Source organism: Chlamydomonas reinhardtii, chromosome 8 (genome assembly GCF_000002595.2).
Source record: "Chlamydomonas reinhardtii strain CC-503 cw92 mt+ chromosome 8, whole genome shotgun sequence".
Classification (NCBI taxonomy): domain Eukaryota; kingdom Viridiplantae; phylum Chlorophyta; class Chlorophyceae; order Chlamydomonadales; family Chlamydomonadaceae; genus Chlamydomonas; species Chlamydomonas reinhardtii.
Genome location: NC_057011.1, coordinates 498,490 through 517,882, shown reverse-complemented (window position 1 = coordinate 517,882; position 19,393 = coordinate 498,490). Strand labels below are relative to the sequence as shown.

Here is a 19,393-nt window from a genome sequence, read left to right as displayed (position 1 = left end):
CACAATCCGCACATGTACGGTAAACAACCCGTCCATCTAAGCTCACGTGCTTCTCTTACTCATACTAGGAATTGGGGAATGCTTGTAAAGCGAGTGCCATGGCTTGCGCTGGCACTGTCGAGACATGCAACCGGGCGAAACAACGACCGGGTAGGAAGCCAGGGTTTACAGTCCGTGTCGCGAACCCCAGCAGGCTAGGGCAACGCAGTCTACGAAGAACAGCTTATGTTCTGCGTATGGGTGTGGTGCGCGCATGGGACGCCGAAACCCGAAGGGGACGTGGCGTTGTAACTCTGTGCCATATCCAGTGTGTGTGTGCACGACATGTGTGGTGTGAGGCGCACCGTAAGTACTGTCTGTGTGCGCATGGCGGGAGGGACACGGGGACAGGCCCGTGCACCTTCAGATACGGGACGTCACAGAAGCAAAGCAAAAACCCCTCAGCGGGAGGGGTAGGTATGGTTAGGTTTGCTGCATAGGCGCGCTGCCCGGTCCAGGGGGCAGCAACACCGCACCACATCGGCACAGGGCCCATCAGCAATCAGCCCAGGGTTTGGGAACAGCAACAACAGGGTTTGGGGACAGCAACAAGGCAAAATCATTTGGGTCCAACCTGGTTGTGTCGTAAAGCAACACGCCCTAAGTGGTGGTGGGGTTAGTGGTGGCCTGCTGGTGTGGGGCCCCACTGCTACGTGTGGGACCACTGCGTCACGGAAAGCGGTTGGCAGGAGCGCCGCACGGGGTGAGCCGTTGCAGATAGGCGGTGTTGTGGACCTATGGCGCCTGCAGCCATGGTTTAGGACTGGTTTGAGTGCTCAGCTGGGCTACAGGAATGGGTGGGTGTTGCTGGACCCCTGTGCACCACCCCTGTGTTGAGGCGTTGTGCTCGGAAACCCCAGGAGTTGAGAATGGCGAATTTTGAGCCAACCGCTGTGCCGTAATGCAGTCGACGAGCCGCGGGCGCTGTGTGCCGCAGCCCCAAGACACGCATGAGATAAACGTCCGCATGTTCTTTACGTCCGCGTGTCCTTTACCTTCATGCTAGGAACCTGGTCTCTGCTCCGGAGTTCCTGAGAGCCTGCGCTTTTCTCGTCATTGAAACCCGTACAGGGGCTGCTGCGAAGTATAAGCGGTAACGCTGGCGCTCTGCTACACACTGCCCAGGCATTTACAATCTGGACACGATAGCGCTAGGGGCAACCCACTCCGCGGCGACGCAGCGTCGCGTACTTACTTTCGCCGAGCGGCTTGTGGAAAGTTCCTCTCTGGGCACTCGAGGTAGGCAAGGCGCAAGGTATTATGTTCTGTTAACAGTGGGCACTCGACGTTTGCTCCGCGGCAACACAAACGGGGTTTCACCAAAACAGACCATGAATGGAGCGGACCGAGCGGACCCTAACAAGGCCCCTGCTGTTAAACGAGCTCCACTAACAGATGTCTATGCCATGATTGCCTCGCACGCTATTGCAGGTGGCGTCGAGGATCTTGAGACGCAGTTCCTAGCGAGCGAGTCCGTTTTGGGGCCACTCGCTACCGAGAGCTTGTCGAGGACAACAGCGAGGTAAGAAAGACACTGAATAGTCATGCCGTCGGCTTTTCTGCTTGCGCTGCAAGTCTGGGAAATCTTCGCATGAATGCTCGCTCAGTCGCAACGGCGAAGCGCTCAAAAGCACTTGCCTTATGGGCGTTAGCCTGAAGTTGTGAGCTCAGTCTTGTGCTCAACTCAAAACTGCGGGCTCCAGCTTGCCAACTGCTGCGGCTTCTCACCGGCCTCTCGCTCGCGCTTGCGTCGCCCCACACAGGCGTTCTGGTGGCTGCTCTCGCTGAGGACACCTCGCTGCCGACATCTTGCGGAGGCTTGACGCCGACGCTCGCTGCCACCAATGGACGAGCACGTGCAAGGCGAGTGATAGGGGTCGCAGCGCATTGTAATGCACATCAGTGCTGATTGGTATCGCGTGTGGCTGGGTGGTTACAGCATACCGTATGCAAAGGGGAACGCCACGCAAGGGCAAGGGGAGGTAGATGCCACCCGGTCCACGACGGGGGGTTGAGGGATGCCTAGGGCCGCGAGATTGATGGTTGCGCGCGGACATGCATGGTGGGTGTCCCTCCGGCTCAACCCGGTCCCTAGTGGATGTCTGGCGTGTGCACGCGACACACCAACACACTGTCTCCCCGTCCTCTTCAACACGGCTGTTTCAGTTACCGACAGCACGGTTCACCCGCCGACCCCCGTTGCCCTACGTGTGCCCACCCACCACAGAGGGTCGTGCGATTCCGCGGCGGCAGCGCCAGCGTTACGATTGCCCGCACTGCGGCACGGTGAGGTCCTAACCGACAGCATCCCGGATCCTGATGTTGCAAATCATGCCCTTGCCCGCCCCGCTCCGCAAGCTACTGCCAAGCTACTGCCAAGCTATTCAGACCGACCTGTTAAATCTGGCCTCCATCTCCTGACTGACGCAGAATCTGGCGCACGCACAGTGGAATGAGCACCGCAGAAATTTCGCCAGGTCCGGGTTCTGCTTACGCTCCCAACAACTTGCTGCAGGTGAGTTGGTGCGGCACCCCGCAACGGCTGGAGGGGGGGGCAAATGTGCTCACATCCAGGCCAAGTGTGCTCACATCCAGGCTGTGTAACCTCTACGCTGAGCGGTGTAGATGCCTTGCAGTCACGTTTGAATGTGACGTACGTTGTCAAAAGAAACCCCCGATGACCCTGCCTTCCTCCTGCGCACTTGCTATTGCAGACGCGGACGCCACTGCTGCTGCTGCCGCTGGTGCTGCCGCTGCTGCTGCCGCTGCTGCCGCCGCTGCTGCTGCCGCTGCTGCTGCTGCTGCCGCTGGTGCTGCCGCTGGTGCTGCCGCTGGTGCTGGTTCTGCTGCTGGTGGTGGTGGTGCTGCTGCTGGTGGTGCTGCTACCTCTGGTGGACGCACGCGCCACAAGGAGCGCGCCTCGTCTGCTGCGGCCAGCGGGCCGGGCCGCCCCCCGTCCTCAGGCTCCGGTGGCGGCAGCAAGCGCCGCCGCAGCGGCGGTGGCAGCAGCTCCAGTGCCCGCGCCAGTGGGGCCGCTGGCCCGCAGCCCGCGCCCGCGAATGCGTCGGCTCCGGCGGCAACACCGCTCTACCGCCCCCACGTGGTGACCACGGGAATGGCGGTGACAGTGCCGGCGGCCGCCGGGCCCCACCCCTGCAGCCTGCGCCCGCCGCACCACCCGCCCATGCCGTCGCACCACCCGCCCATGCTGCCGCCGCCGTACATGCCGCCGCCGCCGCCGCACATGCAACCGGATCTGCATCCGCACATGCAGCAGCATTGCCAGCAGTGGCAGCCGCAGCCTTGCGCGGCCGGCCTGTACGGAGGCGGAGGCGGCGCCGGCACGGGCCACATTGGGATGCCGCCGGTACGTGCGTGTTTGCGGGCCAAGGCAGGGCCAGGGCAGGGGCAGCGTGGGAAAGGGGAGGGCGTAGTGTGAATCAAGCGCACATGATCTGGGGCCCAGAACCTAACACACGGGGTTATTTGCGGACAGAGCTGGGGTTCGATAGGGCAGGGGCGAGGGGCAGGGGCGAGGGTTGAGGCGGCGAGAGCATGGCAGCTGGATTGCCGCCTGTCAGCCGCCGCGTGTGTATTCCCGGATGTCGCCGTGAGCAGCCGGGCTCGCGGCATAGCTAGCGACCTGCCCGCAGACGCTAGCTAGGCGCGCGCTAGCCATTTCCGCAACACCGTGCCATGCATAGTTTCAAGCCGCTGTGCCGTACACCTGCCTACTACTCACCGCAGCTTCTGTGCCGTGCCCTACCCCGCGCCCTGTCGTGCCCTGCCTCCCGCCGCACAGCAGGGTACCAGCCCGCTCGAGGCCGCTGCCGCCGGCGTGCCGCCGCCGCCGCCGCCGCCGCCACTGGGCGCCGCCGCCTTTCCGGCCGCGGCCTACACGGCCCCAGCCACCACCAGCAGCAGTAACTTCAGCACCGGCGTCAGTGGCAATAGCTGCAGCACCTATGACAGCAGTCCGCTGATGCCGCAGCTACAGCCGCTGACGGAGGACACGCTGCTGTCGTGCGGCTCCGCCGACAGCTACTGCCACCACCTGCCGCTGCGGTCGCCTGCTGCCGCTGCGGCGGGCGCTGTGGGCACGCAGCCGGCGGTGTCAGGCGCCACAGCCACCGCTGGCGCCGCCGCGGCCACCGCAGCTACTGCTGCCGCTGCTGCTGCCACAAGCACTGCTGACGCTGCCAGCACTCCTGCCACCACCTATAGCGACCAGGAGCTCAGCGACCAGGAGCTCAGCGATCTCGTGGAGTATTACTTGCGCATTACGAGCGAGCCCGAGCTCGCTGACGGTGTGGACATGCGCGAGGGCTGGTAGGGGGCTGTAGGGGCTGGCATGTGGGCGTGTAGGTGATTGCAGGTGATTGCCGGTGCAGGTGTGCGCTGGCCGGGGCTGACGGCCAATGCGTCGGCAGGTGCTGTAGAATAATGGTGAGGGAGATGGGGGGGTGTATGTGCCTGTGTGTGCCTGTATGTGCCTGTGTGTGTCTGTGCATGCGCTTCGCCATTCACTGTGTTTTGCATGCGTTGGTGTGGGAAAGGTGCTGCACATACAGAAGGGCAGTTTTTGCTGCCTTCTTGCGCGCGTTCTGGGATAAGCACAGCCTGGCAGGTGTTTGCCTGATGGGGGGCCCGAAGGGTACCTGCCTGCTTTAGAGTGTAATCAGTGGATTGCGGCAATGTGACTCTGGTAATGGTGGTGGCGGCAATGGGATAGAAAGATGCGCGCTTATGCACTGCTGGCGCCTGTTAACCGGTTCCTGTTGTCTGCGCCGGATAAAGGATTGGGGGGCCGCGTGGTTGCTTTCCAGATACGACAATCGTCTTGGAACGCTGTGATGGCATAATTAGAGGGAAAGGGTTCCATAGGTCACACCCCTGTGAGAGGAGGGATGCGGCTGAGAGGAGGACGATGTGATAACGCCCGACCAACGCTAAAACCATCGGATGCGTGGGCTGATCGATGAGTCGCCGGTGCTTGCGTGCCAACTGCTAAGCTTGCCAGCCCCTGGCAAGAACCAATACATACTTGACAGTGCCCCGCCTCTTTCCCTCAAGTGCATTCCTTCTTGCTTCCCCCAGCACGGCTAGCTCATGCCGGTGCAAGGTTGGACTGCTGTAGGCCCCAACTCGCTCCCGTTGCGACTTCCGACCCAGCCAGTTTCCGACTCTCACTCATCAGGCCCATGGGGCAGCGCAGGCCCGCCCGCGATCCAATCAAGGTCTTACAAGTAAGGTTGCGCCGCAGCCGCTATGCCGCTACGCCATTATTGACGTGCTTGAAAAAACGCAACACGCACAAGCGAACATGACGTTGTAGAGCCGAGGCCAGTAAGCCATACCACTGCTCTGCCGCCGCTCTGCCGCTCCACCTGCTGCCGCTCTGCCGCTACTTGAGCAAGCTACCAAACCTTTTCAGCCGCAGGGATAGATCGATGTCGCAGCAACAGCAGCAGCAGCAGCAACCGCCAGGCGCCGCGCACATCAACGCGCGTGTCGCCCAGGGCATTTCGGGACTTTTCGGCCAATCCTTGCTCGCGGATTGCCAGCTGGTCTTCGTGCAGGAACGACGGCCGCCGGGCCTGGGTAAGCGCCCGCACGGCGGCCACGGCGGCGGGGGGCAGCGGTACGGCGAGCCGCTGCCGGCGCACTCGTTTGTGCTGCGGTTCGCGTCGGACAAGATCGCAGCGCAGGTGGGCGGGGGGCGGGCAGGGGTCGTGGGCGCCCCTCGTGGGTGCCCCTGGTGGCAGCGTGGTGGCAGCAGTGTACGGGTGGGTGAAGGGATGTTTCCCCCCCTGACCAGAGAGGGGCCGGGTGTATGTCTGGGCGCTTGTGCATATATGGGTGTGCGTGTGGATCGGTGGGGCTGGGGCTGGGGTTGGGGGTAGGGCTATAGGGGTTTCGGGCGCGGGCGCGGGCGCGGGCGCGGGCGCGGGCGCGGGCGCGGGCGCGGGCGACGAGGGCGGGTGCGGATGCGGGTGCGGGTGGGTGGGTGGGGGTGCTGGGCGTACCCCGGGGTGCTGTGGGGTGCGGTGGGTGGTCTAGGGCATGGCGACCGCCGCCGCCAATGTATTTACTTCTACCGTGTCGCAACCATGTATGCGTGCTCGCTCCGTGCAGCTGGCCTTACCAGCCGCGTCAGCTACGTCGTCAGCCCCTGAAACCCCAAGTCAAGCAAGGAAAAAAGTATGCAAGTGCGCAACAGCTGCCACAGCAGACGCGACAGCAGCTACTTCTTCTGCTGCTGCTACTGCCGCTACCGACGCCGCGGCAAAGACACCGCTTCCGGAGATGGAGCTGATGGTGGGCGGGGAGGAGGAGCTGCCCGCGGCCCGTGCCGCCATCCAGTTCGCCTACACGGGCCGCGTGGAGGCGGGCGGTGGCGTCCGCAAGGCGCTGCAGGTGCGGCGGCAGGCGGCTTCCCTGCAGTTGGAGGGCTGCGTGGAGGCGTGCATGGCGGCGGTGCGGGAGCAGCTGCTGCTGGCGGCAGCAGGCGGCGGCGGGGCCGGGGCGGGAGCAGCAGCAGCAGCAGGAGCAGGAGCAGCAGCAGCAGCAGCAGCAGCAGCAGGCACCAGCACCAGCACTGCTGGTGACGCGGGGGCCGCTGATGTGGTGCCGCCGCCTCCGGCCGTGCTAGAGCTGTACAGCTGCAGTGAAGTGTGGCCGGACCCCGCGGAGGACGCAGCATTTGCGGCGCTGCTGACGGAGGCCAAGCGGCGGCTGGTGGCGCACTTTGGCGATGCGCTGGCGGTGCTGAACAGCCAGCGGTTGTTCGAGCAGATGCGCGCGCTGCCGGCGGAGGGCATGAAGGTTCTGCTCGAGTCGAATGACTTCGGCACCGACAACGAGAGCAGCGTGGTGCTGGTGCTGGCGGAGTGAGTTGTGCTTTCGTATGTGCGTGCGTCGGGAAAGGGATGCGGGTTGGTGAAAGCATGGCGGAATGGGATGTGTTTGGTGGTGCAGCAAGGGTGACGAAGTGCATGCCATGCGTACACTTGTGGCCCAGCCCGCATCCGGCGGCGCGTTTTGTCAACTTTATCTGCTTCCAGCTGCATCTGCCTACTGTATCTACGGATCTCTTTTACAGTGGCGCGTCTTCGTTCCTGCCCTTGTGTTTGCTTGTTTCAGGTGGATGGCTGTCAACTACTGCCGCAAGGACGAGGACACGCGCAAGCAGCTGTGCGGGCTGCTGCGGCTGTCGCAGTGCAGCCGCGCCTACCTCACCCGGGTCCTGCCGGCACTGGCAGCGCGGCACGAGGCCGGCCCCTACAGCGCGGGCGGCTGGCTCCCAATCAGCCGGGACGATGCCACCTGCCTCCTGGCCTACAGCACGGCGACTGAGCAGGAGCGAAGAGCCATGACTGGCGAGGACCGTGTCTGGGGCTTGTCTGCAGCCATGGCGCACTGGCCGGAGCACTGGCTTAGCTCGCAGCGCCGGCGCCAGTGCTTGCCCGCCGAGGGCCGCACCATGAGCTTCAGTGCAAGCCTGGCAGAGATGGTCAAGGCGTTTGGTGGCCTCAAATCGGGCGATCCGAGATGGCTCCGGCTCAACCTCGGCCCCGGCTCCCGGCTGGGCAACCAGCACTTCGGAGCGCAGGGCCTTGAGTGGAGCCTGAGCGTGGCTTGGGCGTCTGGCGACGCAGCGGCGGGTGTTTATGTGATGCTGCATTTGCCCACTGCCCTGACCGCTTCGTCTCCTGCCATCACGGCGGCCGCGAAAGCGAACAAGCTCCTGGACGGAGCCGTGGCGGCTGTCCCACGCCTGCGTCTGTCTGTGTGCGGAGCGGATGGGCAGCAGGCGTGGTCGCGTCCGCTCGGCGGTGACGTCTTCTTCATGCAGACTGGGTTTGGCTGGGGACATTCCACCGCCCTCGAGCTGCGGGAGGAACCTGCTGCCGACCAGCCGGCGGAGGGTGCCGCCGCCAGCGGGCCCAACACTGGCGGCGGCAGCACTAGTGGGGTGGCGGCGCGCTGGGCGGGCTACCTGCAGGGTGGCACGCGGCTCGCCGGCAGCGTCACGCTGCTGCCGCCCATGTAGGTAGGCGCCACAATAATGCTACGTGCAGGGTGAGCGCGTTTGTGGCATGGTAGGCAAGAACGTGGGCGTTTGGGCAGGATGGGCGTTCTTATGCATACTTGCTTCTTACTGATTGTGTGGCCACTGTGCGTGCCTAGCGCCGCCAGTTAAGAAGCACGGTAACACAAGCCAGACAATGCCCCACACTATGGCATACCGATTAATGGAAGCAAGTGCTGCTCGTTGCAAGGCCAGCGTCAGAAGTTCAAAGTGTTGCTGGGTGCGGGGTGTGGGTGAGCGGGTCGACTATAGCTGAGCGCAAACAAGCGCGAGCAGCAGTACAGATGTCCAACGTGTTTGGATGCCTCAAGAGCGGGGTGGGTGCGGGTGTCGGGGTGTGTCAGTATGCGAGGGTAGGTTCGTTTGGAGGGTTTGCCTAGGTTGTTGCCTTTCGATGCATGTATGTGTTTGGCCTTGCTTTGGGTTAAGAACCAGTACATGCGGCACGTACGGTCACTTGCTTGATGCACCTCATGTGTTGCACACCTGCTTGCGCAACACCTTTATTTCCTCTCATGTGTTGATTGGACATTGAAGCCGCAGGGTGCGCCAAACGACGGGGCCTTCGCACTTGGTGCGGTGGCGCTGGCGGCGGTGCTGTTGAGTCCTCTGTAAGTTGGTCCCGGATTGGTCAGACCCATCTCGTCTTGCCCTGTCACGCGGGGGTGTGCGACAGACCTGACACGCTGCTTTTGACATACGCGTGGCGGGCTGCTGGGTTACGTGTGGCCGCGGATCTATCAATCTGCACGGACCGCACAGTCTGGTGCCGGTACTCCGGGCAACGCTTTATTTGGACACAGATGGCGGGCCTGCGGGCACAGAGCGTTGCACATTACGGTGTATTACATGCATGCAAGGCCAGTAAGTCCCTCCAGTGCCGCTGGCCCCAGCAGCCCCAAGCACCCCATCCAGCCCCATGTAAGGCTTTCGACCAGCAGGTAGCACTGCCAGTCACACAGTTGCTGCAGCCTAGCCACTGCCACACCTGATGATGCGGTAGCTAGGACCCTGGAGGGTTTACATCGACCCACACACATCACTACTGCCGCTATGCCCATCACGGCTGCACTTGGCCTTCTGGGACACGCAGCAGCAGACACCCGGCCACCCGCCCTCGGCTCCGCACCCAGCCTGAAGGTACTGCCCCCTCCTCTCCCCCCCCCCACATGGAGTCCACACTGCATTCCTGGGTTGGGCGACGATTTCCCTGAGTTCTCCACTTTTGCTAGTAGAGTTCTGCATGTGCCGGCTCAGTCGCCGCCCCGCCCCGCTAGTTTTGGCCCTCACTCCGCGGCCCGTATTACTCGCTGCAACAGTGACTACCCTGCTGCCTCCGGCGTGGTCACCAGGCCCCACCACCGCATCTTGGTGGTGCTGTCATAAGCGCATAGTTAGCAAGGGACTGGGTCGCACGCACTGACAGCACACTGACAGTGACGTGGCCAGTGGCGGTGACGTGTCTACCGTATAACCGTACTTTCGATCGTACGTGTGCGGTAGCTACAGCTACCCCAGCCCCGACAACCCTTTCATACGCGCATGCAGCAGGGGGGCCAGTGCCAGGTACAAACGGTACGTACCTGCAAATAGCAACCGCACACATACCTGCCACTCCTACCCCCTACACAGGGCTTGCACTCGACCCGCTGTCATCATTGACACCGTGTTGGCCCTTGCTTAGCGGCCCCACCCCATCCGCCCGCCCTGCCTGCCACAAGCCGGCCCGCAGCCCCCAGCCCTGACATACCACCACGCCCTGACTACCCCACCACCACCACCACAACAATACTCAATGACATTAACATCCCTGTCGCATCAACATAAGTAATCACTGCAGAGTAGACCACAGTGAGGCTGCGTGCGCGTTCAGTACCGCCACGCCCGCCTCCGCCGCCGCGCGCCGCCGCACCGCTGCCACCCAGCCCTCCGCCAGCGCCGCCGCCGCCGTGCCCTGCAGGCTAGCTGCCAGCAGCTCCGCCGCCGCCGGCAGCTGCCCCTCAGACAGCAGCGCCTGCGAGGAGGGGGCGCCGGACGGGAAGGGGAGGATCATGGGTTTGAAGGGTACGGCAGTCGCACAGCACGCGTTTCCAGTGTGAATGGAGATACAAAGGAAGGAGATATAGAGGAAAGAGTGGCGGCTTCCCCTAGTGTGCCCTACTGCCCTTGCACACAGCTTCTGTCCTTGCGCCAAGGCGCTTCAGCCCTGGGGCGTCACCTAGGTAGGCCCCGCAACCCCACCGCGCCAGCCCACGCCCCCCACCCACCTGCGTGCGCGCCAGGGCCGCGTCCACGCCGCCGCTGCCGGCCGCCGCCGGCGACAGCGCCTTAACCGCCGCCGCCTCGTCCGCCTGAACAGGAAAAGGGGACGGGGGTGTAAATACCAGCCCAAACTAAACCAAACCAAGCTAAGCTGACAGGGGGGAGGGAGAGCGTTTGCTTAACAACACAGCATCCGTCAACCTACTCATACACCCATACCATCGAGAATGCTGGAAACACCCCGCCCCACCCCGCCCCGCGTGCTCTGGTTACGGGTTCAACTGGGTTTGGAGTATCAGCCGCCCCTCCCCACGTCTTGCATGCGCGGCCACACGCCTGTCCACACGAGTCCGCCCACCTTGAACCAGGTGGACAGTCGCGCCACCGCCACGGACACGGGCCCGGTGCGGCCGGGCGGCAGGTGTGACAGGGCAGACAGGTCGGCGCGCAGGCGGCCGAAGGAGGACAGCAGCTCGGAACTGTGTGGGCGGGCGGGGTTGAGGGAGGGAGGGGTGGGCGGGGGTGGGGGGGTGAGGGAGGGAGGGGTGGGCGGGGGTGGGCGGGGATGGGGAGTTTTAGGGATCGGGGAGGGGTTTACACTCATGAATATTCAAGAAGTGAAGGCGTAGCCAATAACAGTAGTATAGTAGGGGGATTGGGCGGGGGTGGGGGTTTTAAGGGATGGGGGATGGGGCAAGTGAGGATGGATGAGGGGTTTTTGGTTCGACTCTGTCCGATCCGCGCACAACACCCGGGCAAGCAATGGCAACGGAGCCATGCAATGGCAACGGAGCCATACCCACGAACCACAAACACATATACACACACACGCACACACACACGCCACACCAACCCACCGAGTCGCCACGGGCCCGGACGGCAGCGCCGCCACCACCGCGCCCACCACCGGGTCCCGCGCCGCCAGCCCGCGCAGCGCCGCCGCCGCGCCGTCCACCGCCGCGCCGCTCTCCGCCGCCGCCGCCACCGCCGCCGCGCCGGCGGCAATGGCGTGTCCGGCGGCGCTGGCCTCCGCCTGCCGCACCCGCCCCTCGTGCGCCAGCCGCAGCCCGCCTGAGGTGTGTGTGGGGGCCGAGAGGGGAGGGGTAACAATGGAGGAGCGTGTGCTAGCAGGAGCGCGTGTGCATGCATGTGGTTTCGACAAAGATAAAAACCCAAGGCAATGGCCTGCGACGGTGCAGACCTTGAACCACTTCCAAGTCCACTGTGCATACCCGACATACGTTACAGCCGCACCCTCACCATTGTGCCGTTACAGCACGCCCCGCACACACACCCAGCACGCACACACCCAGCACCCACACACCCAGGCGCCCCTCTCACCCCCACACCCCCACCCCCACCCCCACCCCCACCCACCCAGCGCCAGCCGCAGCGTCTCAATGGCCTCGCCGCGGGTCCTCGCCTCCGCCAGCCGTGTCTGCTCCGAGGCAAGCCGCGTGCGCTTCTCCGCCTGCCGCACCTGTGGGTTGATGAGTGTTGTTGTGTTGGGGCGTGTGATGTTTATTTCTTGTTTTGTTGTGTAAATGTCAGGTGGCGTGAACGCGTTTTGAACAGAGGAGCACGCGCAGCAAAGAGCGTACAACGCTAATTGCACGTGTTGGGTCAGCGGTCCTGCAGACCACTCGCAACCGCCCTCCTGCCTCCCTGTTTCCTCCCGCCCCTGTACACACGGCCCCTCCTCCTCCCACCCCCCTCCTCCCCCCTCCTCCTCCTCCCCCCCCCTCCCCCCTCCCCTCACCTCCATCTCCACCAGCTCCTTGGTGGACTCGGCGTACTGCCGCAGCAGCGCCTTGAACCGGCCCACAGCCGCCTCGCCGGCCGCCTGCAGCGCCTCGCCGCGAGCACGCGCCGCCTCCAGCTCGCCGCGGACCTGAGGGTAGTCGGGCATCAGGGGGGTTTCTTTCATGATTAAGGAAAGGGGGGTTGTTGCCGAGGCGGAGTGAGCAGAACCATACATAAAAGTAGCGACGTGCAGTGGGAAGAGCGCGTACCACATTGATGACAAGCGCGAGTAGAAGGGTTGCAAGGGGGGTTCGGGGAGATTCCTTCAGCTCCAGCCCTTCTACTCCCCTCCCCCTCCTTCCGATCGCCTAACCCCCGCTCCCCCTTCCACCCTTCCCCTCCCCTAAACAGCCCCCTGAGCCACAACCCCTGGCCACAACCCCCTCAACCACACATGCGCACCTGGCCAATCTGCACCTCGTGCCACTTGGCGGCCGCCGTCAGCGCCTCAAACAGCAGCCGTGAGTCTGACACGGCCTGTGGGACGTGACGGCGGGCAGATGGGGGGGAGCGGGAGCGGGCGGGCGTGTGGTTAGGGCACACGCGCATGTGGCTGCGGGGTTGCGGGGGTTGGAGCACGTGTCACATGTCCGCACGACAGCCAATGCACCCAAACCCCCACCTGCGCGTGCCGCTCCGGCCACTGGCTCCAGTCCGCCACCGCCGTGCCCGCGCCCACCACCGCCGCCTTCACCAGACCAAGCGGCGACAGGTCGTACCCCTCCAGACCCAACTGGCCCGCAGGCAGGCCCGCAGGCAGCGGCGCCGACGAGGCGGCGGCGGAGCCGGACTGCATGAGCGCTACAGCCGCCGCGGTGGCGGCGCCGATGTCGGCGTGGGAGGCGGCGGCTGGCGGCGCCGCCGCTGCCGCGGGCTTGGCGGCAGCGGGCGCGGGTGCGGCGGCCGGCGCGGGTGCCGCTGGCGCGGCAGGGGCGGCAGGGGCGGCGGGCTCCGCAGGGGCGCCAGCCGTGGCGGCGGGAGCCGGCGCCGCCGGCGCCGCTGGCGCCGCCGGCGCAGCAGCAGCCGCGGGGGCGGCGGCAGTAGCAGCCGGCTTGGGGTGGACGTCGGCATAGGCCGCCTCCGTGGTGGCGGCTGTAGCAGCCTCCGTGGCCTCCAGGATGCTGCCCGCCGCGTCGGCTGTGGCCTCCTTGGCGCCGGCTGTAGCAGGCGCCGCCGCCGCCGCCGCAGGCTTCTCCACGGCAGCTGGTGCTGCTGCTACTGCCGGCTTCGCCGCCTCCGGTGCCGCCTTGACGGGCGCTTCTGCAGCAGGCGCGGCGGGCGGCGCGGCCGCGGGCTTGGGCGGTGCGGGCGGCGTGGGCGGCTTGGCGGGGGGCTGTATCTTGTTGAAAGGCTTTGCCTCCTTGAGCTCCTGTGCAGGGCGTGTGTGCAATGTGAAGCGGCAGGTTAGGAGTGTAGTGCCGTGTGCGGTGCCGTGTCGTGTGGTGCATGCATTGCGATACGGTCTGTGGTGCCGTCGGACGGAGGCACACGCAGGTGGAGTGCGGCGGTGGGGGAGCGCGTCAGGACCAGAGGCAAATGCGGTATTGCGCAGTGTGCCAGGTGCAGGTTCTGAGCCATAGCGTAAGATCAACCAACAACAACACGTTGACAAGCGATTTGACTCGCTGACTTGCTGACTCCTCATTGACACACCGACCAGCCGCCAGACGCAGCGCCACGCACCTTGAGCTCGGCGGCGGTGACCTCCTTGATCTTTGCGAGCCACTGCTCATCCACGTCCTGTGTGACCATCATGGGTGGAGGAGGCGGTGTGGTCATCATGGGTGGAGGAGGCGGTGTGGTCATCATGGGTGGAGGAGGCGGTGTGGTCATCATGCGTGGAGGAGGCGGTGTGGTCACATGGGTTGACGCGGGGCGTGGTCGGGGGAATGAGAGAGTGAGGGAACGTGGGGCGCCACAGCCACAGCTGCATCCTGACGCATCCTGACGCATCCTGACGCCGCTGGGGCCACTGCCGCCCAGCAGCACTTGGCCGCAGCACGCGCGCGCTATCTTGTGTGTGTGTGTGTGAGTCCTGAGTGGGCACGCGCCTTCCCCCTCCCCCCCTCCCCCCCTCCCCAACATGCCCCGCACTTGCCACGTCACCATAGCACCGTAGCATCACGACCGTAGCACCACGACCGCTACCACATCACAGCCTCCTCCACCAGCCTCAACACCACCACCGCTACATGCGCACCACCACCGCCACCACCACCCCAACCCTCCTAGTCTTCCCACACCACCCCTGACACAGCACCCGCCATCGCCACGCATCACCACGTCCCCACACCCCCAAACCCACCGGGTCCACATCCCGCGAACGCACCAGTCGCCACAGGTAGGCGCCGATCAGCGCCGGCAGCCCCACCAGAGGAATCAGCCACGCCACGCCGCTGGACAGCTTGCGACCCGAGCCGCTGCCGCTGCCGGCAGCGCCGCCTGAGCCGCCTGGCGGCGGAGGCGGAGGCGGCGGAGGCGGAGGCGGCTTCGCCGCCACGATGGGCGCCGCAGAAGAAGGGGGAGCAGGAGGAGGAGGCGCAGCGGGGGGCTTGGCGCTTGGGGCCGGGGGAGGCGGGGTGCCGGGGGCAAAGCCCGGCTTGGGGGTGGAGCTGGGGGGCTGGGCGCTGAAAGCGCGTGTCCGGGCGGCTGTCAGCGAGGTAGATGATGACGCGATGGGCTGGGATGCCACGGTCGGTGTCCGTAGCGCGAGGCCGCAGCGCAGGCCTAGGGCAGCGACCTGAGACGCGGCCACGAGGGAGCGGGGGCCGCTGCGGAGCGATGGCAGCAGCGGCCGCGCGGGCAGTCCCCGCAGCGTCACAAGCCCCGCCGGCGCGTGCACGGGAGCTGCTGTGGGCGCCTGAGCCACAGACGTCGCGCACAGCGCCTGCGATGGCTGGCTAGAGCGGGCCGCTGCAGACACACCGCCGAAGAGCACGGATGTGCAAGTCGGGTCACCGAGCATCCTGCTGATCTGCTTGTCGCCAGCAGCTGTTTCCATAAAATGTCTATCTAAGCTTGCGCGAGGGACTTGCGAGACTCGGGGCGCAAGCTCGGGAGCCGTGATTGGAGCGGTCTCGGGGCTTTCAGAGCTGGGAATCAGTTGCTAACTGCCACCCACAGCTTCATGAAGCAATGTGTCTAGTGCAAGCGCCCGATTTCTGTTGGCGCCGAGACAAATAAAGCTAAACGAGTCAGTTTGCTGCCCCGTTCCTGCTTATATGTCCCACACAGGGGCGCATGCAAACAACTAGTTGGTAACAGAGGGCAAGCGGTGCAACCAGTCGCCAAGCCGCTCAACAATGGTGCACGCGCTCTGATGCAGACCGTAAATTTAGCCTCCCTGCGACTCCCCAACCAATTGCAATAGTATGCAACTACTTTTCATACGCGAGAAGACATACAGGCGCATTGAAAAGGTCACCAGCCACGAAAGCACCTGCGTGTCGGTGCAACTGTCGCGGCATCGGCCAAGTTCTTTCGCGGACTGCGCATCCAGGTCACGGAGTCCATATGGAGCTATCGCACGTCCGGGGGAACTTGAGTCGCACGGGGTTGCTGCAGGCGCGGCGCGGGGCTCAGCCACGCCGGTTGGTACCGCCGGCGCGCAGCCTGAGCCAACCCGTCCCGCCGACCTCGCAGCCACCCCACTCGCGGCCGCACCCGCACCCGCGCCCCCTGCCCCTTCACCCGGAGATAAGCAAGGTACGCCACCGGGGCCACAGGGCGACCCTGCCGTCAGTCTGCTGCGTCCTCTGGGGCTGAGGGCGTGGCCCCGCGAGGATGTGTTGCGAAGAAGGCGGCCAGCGGCAGCCACGCACACGGAAGGAAGAAGCACAGGCACGCACACGACGTGCAATTCAAGAACGAATGTGCTCGTCACAGTTTCCCATGACCACCGCTTTACTTTACATCGCAGGTTATTTTCTCGGCGGAGCAGATTGACGCGCGTGTGGCGGAGCTGGGCAGGTGGGTATGGGCTGCGCATGCCCGCCCTTACACCCATCTAAACCTCCCACCCGTTTAAACCACCAGTTAAACGACACATGCACCTGTGACATGACACACGCACACGAATAATGTCGCGGTGCTGCATTGCATACACTGTCTTTGCCCTTTGTTGTCCGTGTGCTCTAAAACACAAACATCACAACGCTTCCCCGACCCCAGGCTCATTGGCACCGACTACTCGGACCGCGAGCTGCTGGTGCTGGGCGTGCTGAAGGGCGCGTTTGCGTTCACCAGCGGTGAGGGGAAGGGAAGAGGCACGGGTCCGGGTCCGGGCAGGCGCCCAGCGGGAAAGGGTTTTGTGTGTGTGCCCACTGGCGGCGTGTTTTCATGCGGCTCCGCAACGAAATGAAACGTAGCGGCAGCCGCTAAAACCGCCCTCGGGCGTTCAGCAGCATGCGAGCGTGCGTTGCGGCAGCACCGAATGTGTACAACGGGACATGGGCACATGGCAAGGGGCAGGTTGGTGTAGTCTCGTGGTTGCACCGAATGTGGCCCGTGGCAATGCAAGGCAAACCTGCTGCTGCTCACCCCGCCTGCCTGCGCGGCGCACGCAGACCTGGTCCGTCACATTTACCCCTACCCGCCCCATCTGGAGGTGAGCAGGGGACAAGGGCTTTGCAGGGTACGGCTGCGCGTTGGTGGTGTAGGAGCTGGGCTTGGCTTGGAATAAACGGGATGGACGGGAAAAGGGAACGCGCGCGTATACAAGGGTGCCGTGGGCAACTACTCGTCGTCTGCAGCGCTCAAGCATTACGGATTCTCCCTCATGCACTTCCTAAGCAGCATTAAGTAAACAGCCTGTGCCTGTGGTGTGTACGGGCGGTGGCGGTGGCGGTGGCGGTGGCGGCAACATGCAGGTCGACTTCTTCAAGGTGGGCGGGTGGGGGGGGTGCAAGTGGGTGTGTCAGTAGGGGTCGGCAACTGCCGAACTGCCATACCTGCCGGAACCAGCGCTTGCACACAAACACATGACCCTGCATGTCCTCCCCGCACCCGGTTGCTCTGTGAAACCTGTACGACAAAGTGCGCCGCCCTCCATCAACCCCAACCCGAAGGAACCCGACTCCCTCGCCCTCATTTCCAGCCCATGCCCCCCGTCCCACTCCCCATTCCCCACTCCCCATCCCCCCCCCCCCCACTCCTCCAGGCCTCGTCCTACGGCTCCGGCACGGTCTCCAGCGGGCGTGTGCAGCTGGACAGCGGTTTCAAGCTGGAGAGCGTGCGTGGGAAACACGTGCTCCTGGTGCGTGTCACCCCCGCCACGCACCTCGGCACGGACTCAAAGGCAGAAGCTGCAGCGCACAGGTGTTACCATTACCTGTCCCCTGTTCCCTGTCCCCTGCCCCTGCGCGCGCCTGCCCTCTGCCCCGGCGCCTGCCCCCCTAGCTCCAGCTGCGTGACCGCCGCTCCCAGCCCCCTGCGCGCGCGCACACACACACACACAGACACACTCACACATACGCACGTTATAGTTTCTGTTTGTCGTGTTTCCTATTAAAACCCGCACGCCCACTCACGCACATGCCCGCCTACCCAGGTCGAGGATATCATTGATACGGGAAACACGCTGTCAGCCCTGGTGGCAGTGATGGAGGGCGCGGGCGCGGCCAGCGTGCGGGTGAGAGGGAGGGCAGGGGAGGGGAGGGTGGGCTGCGGGGGCGGGGGCGGGGGCGGGGGCGGGGGCGGGGGCTGTTGTGTGCGGGGGGCCGGGGGGAGTTGAGTCCAATCCCATAGTAAGCAAGACCCAGAACCAGCCCACACAGCGCGGAGGAGGTTTGGTCTTAGCGTACATGGGGGGGCTGGATTGCCATGGATTGCTTGCTGCATGCGGGAACGGGCACTGTCTGCCACAATGGGCCGTGGGGCAACACGGCACCAGAATGCACCGTGTCGACAGCAGCCCGCCAGGGCCCTTGTGCGGTGCTGTGCAATGTCGGCAGCCGACCTTCTTAATTTTACCATGCCGTTGCGCTAGGCCCTCGGGCCCCCGACGTCCTTGTTTCTCCCCAACACACTACTGCACACAATTTACACACACACACACACACAATTTCTTTGTGTTACCACACACACACACACGCGCGCGCACATGCAGGTGTGTGCCTTGCTGGACAAGAAGGCGCGGCGACGCGTGCCCATGGAGGCCGAGTACACGGGGTTCGAGGTGGGTGGGTGGAGCGGGGGCGGGGTTGTTGCTCCCCCCTCCCCGCGCTCCGCTGACAACACCACACGACCCTCACGACACCCAGTGACACGCCGCTTCCCCCACCCGACCCCGCCTGCAGTGTCCCGACGAGTTCATTGTGGGGTACGGCATCGACTACGCCGAGAAGTACCGCAACCTGCCGTACATTGGCGCCGTGAAGGACGAGTTCATAAAGAAGTAGATCACAGCGCAGCACGGCACCGGACAACTGGCGTGGGGGTGAGGGGGGGAGCTGATGGGGACCGTTGGGGACCCACAGGCGGACAAGGAGTCAAGGACCATCGCCCCCTTGGTGTCTTGTCTTGGCCGCTTGGAAGGCGCTGGTGGCCAGGCGTGTGCCTGTGGGTGCTGCATGTGGGTTGTAAAGGTGCAGTGTGTCAGTGTGTGCCACATGCGCGCTGGTGCGGCTGTGCTGTGCATGCTCGTGCTGCGGCTGTGGCTGCCGGAGCCGGGGTTCGGCTGGTGTGGCTGGTCACAGGTGGTGATCATGGGAGGTGGTGATAATGGAGGTAAATAGTCAGCGTGTGGGTGAGCACTGGGGAAGGTTGTGTGGTGGTGAGCAGGGGCAAGCAAGCGCGTGACGAGCAGAGGACTTGTCTTGCTACTACTTCGGCGACCGTACTGCTGTATGGTTGCGTGCTCACTAGTAGGCTAGGAACGGCAGTCTAATGAGGGACCACCGCAAGCCAACCGAACGGATTTGTATAGCAGCGGGTGCAAGGTTTCCTGCCCCTTGCCATGTTCCATCACGAGCGGGTGCAAGGTGGTCAGGTTGCGATATGTCAACATGCGACATCCCAACGTCAGATAATGCGTTTCCTCGCGCGTCGCGCGTAGGCACGGCGTGACAGGGTACAGTGTGACACGACAGGGACAGACGGCACCACGCGCGCGCGCGCGCGCGAGGGGCGCTAGGGGCAGTGGGGGCGCTAGGCGTGGTTGGGGCTGTAGGGGTGAGGAGCGGTGGGGGCCAGGGGCAA

The 19,393-nt window shown here is 64.5% G+C and overlaps 4 protein-coding genes across 6 annotated transcripts; 3 read left to right on the top strand and 1 right to left on the bottom strand.

Annotated features, from left to right (window-relative positions):
• Window positions 1-1,049: 1,049 nt before the first annotated feature.
• On the top strand, window positions 1,050-5,085 carry CHLRE_08g359051v5 (uncharacterized protein). Its single transcript, XM_043064778.1, has 7 exons — window positions 1,050-1,278; window positions 1,471-1,561; window positions 1,803-1,902; window positions 2,267-2,325; window positions 2,470-2,554; window positions 2,754-3,406; window positions 3,845-5,085. The coding sequence occupies exons 3-7, from the start codon at window positions 1,884-1,886 to the stop codon at window positions 4,370-4,372; spliced, it is 1,344 nt and encodes a 447-aa protein (XP_042921779.1). The 5' UTR covers window positions 1,050-1,278; window positions 1,471-1,561; window positions 1,803-1,883; the 3' UTR covers window positions 4,373-5,085.
• Window positions 5,086-5,349: 264 nt separating this feature from the next.
• On the top strand, window positions 5,350-8,758 carry CHLRE_08g359000v5 (uncharacterized protein). Of its 2 annotated transcripts, XM_043064776.1 has the most exons (3): window positions 5,350-5,747; window positions 6,175-6,929; window positions 7,183-8,758. In XM_043064776.1, the coding sequence occupies exons 1-3, from the start codon at window positions 5,490-5,492 to the stop codon at window positions 8,090-8,092; spliced, it is 1,923 nt and encodes a 640-aa protein (XP_042921778.1). In that variant the 5' UTR covers window positions 5,350-5,489; the 3' UTR covers window positions 8,093-8,758. The 2 variants fall into 2 exon arrangements, with proteins under 2 accessions (XP_042921778.1, XP_042921777.1); XM_043064777.1 differs by lacking the exons at window positions 5,350-5,747; window positions 6,175-6,929 and having other exon boundaries at window positions 7,420-8,758.
• A 206-nt stretch (window positions 8,759-8,964) lies between these two features.
• On the bottom strand, window positions 8,965-15,489 carry CHLRE_08g358950v5 (uncharacterized protein). Of its 2 annotated transcripts, none has more exons than XM_043064774.1 (10): window positions 14,502-15,489; window positions 13,880-13,936; window positions 12,819-13,565; window positions 12,599-12,673; window positions 12,153-12,284; window positions 11,771-11,873; window positions 11,251-11,464; window positions 10,752-10,872; window positions 10,399-10,482; window positions 8,965-10,145 (listed from the first exon to the last, which is right to left on the bottom strand). In XM_043064774.1, exons 1-10 carry the CDS (start codon window positions 15,159-15,161, stop codon window positions 9,963-9,965), a joined length of 2,376 nt encoding a protein of 791 aa, XP_042921775.1. In that variant the 5' UTR covers window positions 15,162-15,489; the 3' UTR covers window positions 8,965-9,962. The 2 variants fall into 2 exon arrangements, with proteins under 2 accessions (XP_042921775.1, XP_042921776.1); XM_043064775.1 differs by having other exon boundaries at window positions 14,526-15,489.
• Window positions 15,490-15,599: 110 nt separating this feature from the next.
• On the top strand, window positions 15,600-19,275 carry CHLRE_08g358900v5 (uncharacterized protein). Its single transcript, XM_043064773.1, has 9 exons — window positions 15,600-15,901; window positions 16,116-16,165; window positions 16,367-16,443; window positions 16,762-16,802; window positions 17,065-17,079; window positions 17,355-17,450; window positions 17,745-17,825; window positions 18,303-18,371; window positions 18,493-19,275. The coding sequence occupies exons 1-9, from the start codon at window positions 15,710-15,712 to the stop codon at window positions 18,592-18,594; spliced, it is 723 nt and encodes a 240-aa protein (XP_042921774.1). The 5' UTR covers window positions 15,600-15,709; the 3' UTR covers window positions 18,595-19,275.
• Window positions 19,276-19,393: the final 118 nt, after the last annotated feature.